General features: G+C 31.3%; 1 protein-coding gene across 3 annotated transcripts; it reads left to right on the forward strand.

Annotated features, from left to right (window-relative positions):
* Positions 1-588: 588 nt before the first annotated feature.
* Positions 589-7727, forward strand: LOC105866289 (NKG2-A/NKG2-B type II integral membrane protein-like). 3 transcript variants are annotated; one of them, XM_076006780.1, is made up of 7 exons: positions 589-795; positions 2522-2752; positions 3131-3229; positions 3758-3811; positions 4333-4484; positions 6153-6253; positions 7106-7218. In XM_076006780.1, the coding sequence occupies exons 2-7, from the start codon at positions 2566-2568 to the stop codon at positions 7122-7124; spliced, it is 612 nt and encodes a 203-aa protein (XP_075862895.1). In that variant the 5' UTR covers positions 589-795; positions 2522-2565; the 3' UTR covers positions 7125-7218.
* The last annotated feature ends 1747 nt before the right edge of the window (positions 7728-9474 follow it).

The raw sequence follows: 9474 nt of genomic DNA on the forward strand, positions 1-9474 counted from the left end.
GACATTTATTTTTATTAAGGGAAATTCAAAGATTAAATAATTTGTTTAAAAAATAAAATGAAATACAAGAATTAAGGCAGAGCAATTGAGAAGGTAAGTTTGGCATGATGCATTATGTGCCAGCTACAGTAAGTTGACACTGTGTTCATTTCTCAGAATAATTAATGACAAATATCAGTAAATATCTCTTGATAATGTTGCTATGAGTTTTATAATTATTTCCATCATAAACAAGTTACATGATATGAATTTGAAAAAAAGAAGTATGTAATGTTAAGATTTATCAACCTAGTCTAAAAGTGGGCCTTAAACATCCAAGACACACTTAAGACTTAAGCTGGCATATTTGTGATTCAGATAAAGAAAAGTTAATTGCACGGGTGACCAAGTATCTATCCCACTATATCTCGTAGAATATGAAAGCAGCTCCTCAGAGACACTTAAAATGCACAATCTAAAGGACACACTTTAGAATTCTACTTTGTCCTTGCAGTAGGAGCCCAAAGTCTCCTGTATTTTGGAGGTGTGTGATGAGATAAACTGATTTCAAAGTAGCCCATGAGTGAGAATTTCCTGTTCAGACCTTCAGTGACACAGTGATGAGAAATCTACATTTTCCACTCTTGCCTCACTGTGAGCCTTCACAGGGCACTCTCGAAGGTCACAGACATTGTTTGTTCTTGTCTTGGATTTATGCCTTGAAATTTTACATTTTATTTCCCAGCTACCACAGGCCTTTTTAGGAGAGTAACCTGGCCGCTGCACTAAAGGATGCATGACTTCAGGGGATAGAAGGTATGTCTGGATACTGTCCACTTCTCTATTAGCCTACCTCATTTACTGGAAGATACCAAGTACTAAGTGCAATGCAACTGAGGTACAATTAATCTGCAAGAAAATCAATGTGGAAATTAATTTCTTAATTTGTATAAATCAGAGCAAAAACCTAAAATATGAAATATGATGGAGGATTTCCAAAGTTTGTAAATTTTTGCCTCTGGAGACCTATTTAAGGACATATACATATATCTGCATAGTTAGCAAACATAATTTAACTGACACAAATAAACATCATAAAAATGAACAATTAATTTTGGATTAGTAATCATTATATTCTGTACTGTTGAATAATGACATAATAATTTATATGTAGTTCAGCAATTATAAAAGATTATTAAAAGGAATTACTTTATAGATGAAAGCCAAACATAATTCCTCAGGCTTATTAAAAGAAAGCATTTTTAATTTTTAATTAAAATCAGGGTAAGGTAAATTTTATAGAATGCTGAACTTGCTTATAATCAAAAGACTTTTAAAAATTTATCAAATATTGCAAGAAAAATGTACCACATTGACATACAGACTTGTCTAATGATTTATTTTTCATGGTTTAACTGATATGAATCAGATACAATAACATAGCAATTGTGAATAAAATTAAAATTAAAATAGTTAATATTTGTAGAGAACTTTAGGTGTCAGTTTGAGTTGTAGAAGTTTTACATACATTGTATTTTGTATTTTCTTATTCCCACTTTAGGTTAGCAGCCTAGGTTATTAGATACTAAGTAACTTCTTAAAGGTCACAAATTATGAATTGCAAAGCCAAAATTAATTCTAGATATCACTTACTCCAGAGCCCATTGACTAAAACATTACATTAAATTATATAAATTATTACAAATGCTCACACAACTGAAGTGACCTCCATTGATGTTAACAAACATAATATCTTTCTGGAAGTATGAAACGAAAGTGTTCTTCCATAAACATTTTGCATTTTTGTTTGTAATTTTATGGTTTTATATTTTAGCATTAGAATAAATTGCCCTTGCTTCTGTAAATAAGATTAAAAAATTTTGTAGTGTTTCTAATACTGTTTAGGTTATGAATAAGTTTGTGTCACGTACATTTTCCAACATATAAAATATTCTAAATAGTTTAATGATTTCTCAGAACCTTAAGCCATTTAAACAAAAGAACATTTAATAACCCTGAATCCATTTTAATAAATAAGTGTAAACTACAAAATAAAAATAATTTAGGGCAAGACAATAAGATAAATGCCAACTTTCCTATTCTCCATTTTAAGATCACTCAGTCTTTAACCATTGTTGGCCTTCAAAATTATCATAAATCAGTGTATACGTTTAATACAACATTTTTATTTTTGATACAGCAATTGTATTGGTTTTAAAATATATCTTTTGAATCAGACTTTAATAAATATTTTTTTATCCATGGACTTCTTTATTCCTTGCTAATGTATTTGTTTTCATTGTTCCAGCAATAGTATTTTCAAAACTGTAGAAAATCTTTTTTTTTTTTTTTTTTGTCAACACAGGAAAATCTTTCAAAAAAACATTTTAGTCTAAGACACTTGTTTACGCTCTAAGGAAATTAGAATGAGAACTTCAGACTCTTTAATGCAAAATGAGAACCAATATGCACACTACCCCTCATCCATTTTGACTGCACTCAGGATCTTGACATTATACAAACCATTTATTAATTTCTTAAGTTCAAGTATCACAGATCACAGTCTGACATTACACAGCAGCTGAGATGGATAACCAAAGAGTAATCTACTCTGAAATGAATCTGGCCCAAAACTCAAAGAGGCAGCAAAGGAAATCTAAGGACACTAAGAGCTCCATTTCAGAAACCAAACAGGAAATAACCTATGCAGAATTAAACCTTCAAAATGCTGCTCAGGATCTTCAAGGAGATGACAGATCTTACCACTGCAAAGGTAAAGCACTTAATACCTCCTCAATACAAATGTTCTAGGATGTGCAGTTGGGGACGGGGGTGTGGGGAAAGAGTAGGGTATGCTCACATATTTTTATTCATGAAGATTAGAGTTCTAAGTTGAGACATGTTATTTTAATGTGAAATATGCAGACTAATTTTACTCACGTTGAAATTTGTAGTTTTTTCCATAAGCTCATGGAATACTACGTTTACTGAAAATGCAGTAATATATCCTGAGAGAAATATTACTATGGTAGATGCAGGTTTGGGGTCCAAGTTTATGAGTCTCTGTTTATGTGGGGTGTCTTATATGTAAATATTCCAACCAACCTTTTCTGTCTCTCCTTTCTCAGTGTTTCTGTTTCTCTCCCTGCAGATTTGCTGTTACCTCCAGAGAAGCTCATTGCTGGGATCCTGGGAATCATCTGTCTTGTCTTAATAATGTCCACTGTGGTAACAAGTCTGGTCTATCCCTGTAAGTAGGTTTTGGAAGAATAAAAGGAAACTTTTACACTTAATGATTGGAAGTACCTCCAAACATTGCATAATATCAAGGAATAGAATATGCATTATAATGGATGTTTTGGACTTAATGAGGAATGGTTAATCTGAATTTTTCAAAAGTATAAATGAAAGAATAATTGTACAGAACCCTTGCTTTTAATTATATATATGTTTTCAAATTTTGTAACTCAAATACATGTTGTATGAGACTGAAAAAGCTTACCAATAAATAGAAATTAATTTTTGAAAGTGGATAAATTAAATATTTACTGCATTGTATTACATAAAGTAGACAGACATGGTGAAGTTTGGTTTTGTAGTCTTTGCAAGGATTTATTTCCCAAAACCTTCACTACATTATTTGATTTTTCTTGCTAAAATCAATTTTACTTCATATAATTATAATGCTAGGGGATACACTGAATTTCAAGAAAAAATTAAAATTATTGTGACTTATTTAGATACTAATTTTTAATAAAGGTTACTTTAATTTTTCTAGCTACAGAAACAAAGAAGCAGAACAATACTCTCCAGACTGTAAGAACTCAGAAAGGTACTGATATGGGTCATTTTTTACTTTGTCTCGATCTTGGCTGTGCAAAAATGATAATAGATTTTTTGAGGGGAAATTACTTAAAATATTGGGCAATAAACATTCATAAATAAAGGTAATAAGAAAGTATGCCTTTTATTCACCAATAAGTAGAAATATTCATTTAAAATCACTCTACCTCTTTTTGCTTTTTAATATTTGACTCAAATTACTCTTGCTATAATAAGATAACAGTTAAATAATTTTGCTATTCCAAAATGTGGTTTTATTCAGTGATTTTTCAGACGTGTTGCAGGGTGGATTTGTGTTTGATAATTTGCTTTATGTGGCAATATAATTAGGGGATGAGAGGCTGACCCTTTTCTGTGCATGTGTGTGTGTGAGTGGTTTTTCTTTGTATTTACCAGCTTTGAGGATACATAGACATGTACATATATTTTTATAACTTTTAAAATATGTAAATTAATTTTCATTTAAACATTCATATTGTGTTTAGATAGTAATTCATAATTTTTCCTCAGCATATCATTGTGGCCGTTGTCCAGAGGAGTGGTTCACATATTCCAGCAACTGTTATTCCATCAGTAAGGAATTCAAAACTTGGGATGAGAGTGTGACGGCCTGTGCTTCTAACAACTCTAATCTGCTTTACATAGATAATGCAGAAGAAATAGTAAGATGTTAAAGGTTTCAAATACTTTATTAAAAGCTTCAAACACCTTATTAAAAGCTTCTATCTGACATTATATTTGTAGAATTCATCATATTCTTGTACACATTTGAGTTTAATTATTTTCAGATATGTACAATATTCTCTTGTTTGACTTCATAATAGTTTGTTTCCATTCGTACACTGCTAAAGAAACATGTAATTATTACCAATTCTTGCTGTTCATGGAAAATCATGCTTCTATAAATGTAACAAATTAAGTAACAAATTTTGCTACTTAATTGTACTACATATAAGCAAATCATAATGGTGCAGATTCACAAAGTGAATGGACTCCTATAATACAATTTAGATTACAAAATAGGAGTCTCCAGCCCCAGCAGCTCTGCCCGTGTGCAAGCCCTCAACACTTCTCCCTCCTCCTCAAATCACTGTCCTGACTTTTAATATTATAAATAAACCCTACCTCTTTTTGAATTTTCATAAATGGAGTCATATAGTGTGCACATTTTTGTCTGTCTTCTTTCACGGCTATGTGGTATTGGTCCAATTCATTCATATTAGTGCAGTTAGCTGTAGTTTGTTAATTTTCATGCTATATCATGTACATATATTAATCACATTTAAAAATCCATCTGCTGTTTCTGACTGGGGGACGCTAGTCTCATGTTTTCAGGGACACGGAGGCTTTCTGGATGGAGCACTTATAGTCATGGGACTCCTTTGCTGGTCCCCTCAGCCACACTTACCCTGGTGTCTCTTGGTGGGGACAGAAGCACTTCCTCTGGCTACTTACTGTTGGCAGGTCTCCTGATAGATCCCCCTTGCCAGTGGTGCCAGCCTTACTGGAGTTGCTGGCAGGACTCCCTCTCAATACAGAGGGAAATGAGTTTACCTGAGGCACCTCTCATTGCCAGGGTGGGTGCTGGGAAATAACAGGCTCTGAGTCACTTTCTTTTGTTGGGTGGGGAAATTAAGATGCCCACTGTGTTGATCCCTGATCCTGGGATCCCACTCCACCTTTCTCTTTTCAATTTTCAGAGTCTACTTGCTTGTGTCTTTCATAAGTTCCAGAATTTATGGTTGTATTTAGTAAGGAGAAGCAGATGTTTTGGACCACTGCTGTTCTACCAGTACCAAAGTAGGCAAAATTGGGGGCTTAGCTAGCGAAAGAACGGTACGGTGCCCAGAAAACCATATTTTTAGAGTACATATCATTTATTTCCTCAATAGAAAAACTTTTAATTTCCTCCTAAACCCCAAATGCTGAGAAATGTAGTAGAAATATACATTGATTTAATATTAGCATTGAGAGAAATCTATGTACAGTGTCTGGAAATTTATTTATGTTCATGCTATATTTGCTTTGCCTACATGAGTTACTATTAAATTATTAATACATGGCTCATCATTATACTCATTATGTAAGAATAGGAATGAAACTACTGAGTATAAATGTTTTAAGGTTCATTTTAAGGAAAAATTACAAATACTTGTGAAATGTTTTGGCCAAATGTTTTGGCCATAAAGTGGTTTTCAATCTTAATATATTGGTTAAATATTCATTTTGTTTATAATTATAGATCCAGTGTAAGAACATGCTACTTGCATATTAAAATTTTGTGAAATCTTTAATAATTATTTAAATGTAAAACATTTATATTCCTGTAGATATTTCTGGGCTCCCTGCTACGTCAGTCATGGATTGGAGTTTTTCGTAACAGCAGTCATCACCCATGGGTGTCAATAAATGGCTCAACTTTCAAACTTCAGTAAGTTCCTCTGAATGGTGCTATATAGTAGAAAAAATATAAAAAGGAAAAATTTAGAAGAATAATATAAGTGAGTTTAAGTTGAATTATAGACATAAAAGTATGTTGAAAGTTAGAGAAATGTTGATATAATATTAAGGAATGAACCACAGCAGTCCCCCTTATGTTGTTTTCATATTCTGTAGTGTGAGGTAGCTGCAGTCAACCATGGTCATAAAATTTTGAAATGAAAATTCCAGAAAAAAAACATTTTATGAGCTTTAAATTGTTCAGTGTTCTGAGTAGCATGATGAAATTTCATACTGTCCCATCTGTCTTGCTTGGATGTGAATCATCTCTTTGACCAGCAGATCTACATTGTAGAGGTGACTCACACTTTAGTTACTTATTAGCCCTCTGGTGAGTAGATCAATTGTCACAGTATCGCCGTGCTTGTGTTCAAGTACCTCTTATATTACTTAATAATAACCCAAAAGCCCAAGTATAGTGATGGTGGCATATTGCTATATTTGCTCTTTTGTGTTATTAGTTATTGTTATTAATGTCTCCTTGTGCTTATTTTCTAAATTAAACGTTACCACAGGTGTGTATATGTAGAATGAACATAGTACATAAGAGGGTTCAATAAAATAGGTGGTTTCAGGCATCACTGGTGGGCTTGAAACACATCCCCTATAGATATGGGGGAGTGTTGTGTTCAGTTTTCATAATAACCAACTCTTACTAATGTTGTATTAAAATGACATTAACTGTTTTTATAAAATTCTTAAAGTACATGGAAAATGCAATTGTTTCATGTATTGTCCCCTTAACATATAACAGAAGTATGGATTTTTCTCCATTACAGAATAGTAGAAACAGCAACTGGTAAACGTAACTGTGCTATTCTACACTCAGATGGACTTCAATCAGATGAATGTGGATCTTTGAAAAGATACCATTGTAAGCACAAGCTTTAGAAGTAAAGTGTCTGACTTTGGAGTTGGCCATGTAATTTTATATTTTGTGCAATGGAAATAATATTATGATTGCATAAGTCAAAATAACTGGTTTTTGTTTTAATAATGAAAAGATTTCCAAAAATAACATTTGTAGTATAATACACAAACCAGAAAGAACAGGATTTCATTGCTTTTGTGTCTGGCTCTTTTTGGTCATCATTGCGTTTGTGGCATTTAACCTTTCTAAAAGTTGCATGCTATGTCAAGCTGCTTATATGAAATGTCAAGAATAAGCGAACCCTTAGAGATGCAATGTGGAAGAGTGGTTGTCAAAGGCTAAGTAGTTTTTAGAATGAGAAATTGCCACAAATTGCTACATTTTTTGTTTTTGGAGTCATGAAAATTTGCTGAATTTTGGAAGTGGTTTTTGTTGTAACTCTGTAAATATGTGAATATTTCCTGATTTATACACTTTAAATGAATGAAATTTATCCTATCTACATGACATCTCAATAAAAAATATCTGAAAACAACTTTCCTCTAATTATATTTGGAATGGTATTAATCTCTAAAGTCGTTTTTAAAGATTATGCCTCTTTATAACATTGACTTTTCTGATGAATATCAATCTATGTCTGGAAATGTACTAGATTTTTTTTAAATTTCTCTCTGTTATATTTTGTATATTTTGGTATTGAAGTCATATAGAAATATAGATATTTCATACTTATGCTTTTGTAAATAGCATCCCTATTTAAAAATTTCCTTTGGTTTTTTTTTGGTATAAATAGAAATATAATTGAGGTTTGCATGTTGATGTTATATACAGTTACTTCATTGATTTTATGTATTAATTCTACCACTTCAAGTATAGGATTTTCTGGATCTTTCTATATAAACTACTATTCACTAATCACACTGTTTTTTTCCGATAATAATCACATTGTTTTTTTCCGGTTGCCATACATTTTTTCTTGATTTATTTTCATTGTGTAGGTTTTTATTTTCAACGTTGAAGAGCAGGTACAATAATGGTTGTATGTATATTATATGCATTATTTTCTGGTTTTGATAGAAAGATTTCAATATTCATTTAACCTTCAATATTCATTCAATATTCATTCAACCTTCATTCATTTTTATAAAGGTTCTTATCATAAATTTGTCATATTCAAGCAATTTTATAAAATTCCCATTTTTCTAATAGATTTTGTTTTCAGTGTTACACTTTTAATATTTTTGCATTTATTGAAATGATATGTTTTCTTTGTATAATGTTTATAAACTAAATTACTTTTATTTCTTTAAATCTTAAACCAGTCTTGCATTTCTGAGACAAAATCATACTGGTCACTGCTTATTTCTCCTTTACAAAAATTCAGCACATGTATTATATTTAGAGTAAGATATTTTTCATCATCCATGTTCACAAGGAGATTCTATTGCATTTTTATTCATTGATACATATTTGCTAGTTCTTGCTATCAAGGCTACACTTGAAAGTATTCCTTAATTTATAATCCAGAAGCCTTTGTGTACGAGTATTGTTTTGTTTTGAAATGTTAGTATTCATTAGTGATGCAATCTGAGTTTATAGAATATGTTTGTAGGGATGTTTATACAATAAAGTCAATTTGTTCAATACATGTAGGGTTTACTCAGGGATATTGTTTTACTACATTTTGGTAATATGCAGATTTTAGGAATTTTAAATTTTAACTAGATGTTAAATTGTATTTATAACATGGTTTCACTACTTGTTTGATATCTGTAAAAATCATAAGATATTCCTACAGTTAATCTAGAAATAAAATATTTGTGCTTTCTCTGATTCTTTCTTAAATAGACTTTATCAATTTTATTAAGTGCTTTCAATGAAAATATCTTTGGCCTTGTTGATCCTCTCTACTTACTGTGTCTCTTGATTTATACTATGTCTTGTTTTGTTTCTTCTACTTGTATTTAATTTAATTTAATTTCAGCTTTTATCTTTATGTATTCTTTTGATGCATGCTCAAATAATGCCATTTCTGATTTCATTTTAGGTAGTATAGGCATTTAAGGCAATCAGTTTTTCACAGGAAAGAACTTTGCTCTATTTTCCTTGTAATTCACGTCAAAATTGTGACTATCCATTGTGGTAATTTCTTTGGCTTTTACTTTCCTAGCAATACATGACAGAATAAAAATCATGTAGATTTTCAAATATTTGGTTATCGACTTCTATTTAGATAAAGTGTAGTTACTTTCTGTGAAGCTGAAAATTTTCTACATGTCTGT

This window comes from Microcebus murinus, chromosome 10, assembly GCF_040939455.1.
Source record: "Microcebus murinus isolate Inina chromosome 10, M.murinus_Inina_mat1.0, whole genome shotgun sequence".
Classification (NCBI taxonomy): domain Eukaryota; kingdom Metazoa; phylum Chordata; class Mammalia; order Primates; family Cheirogaleidae; genus Microcebus; species Microcebus murinus.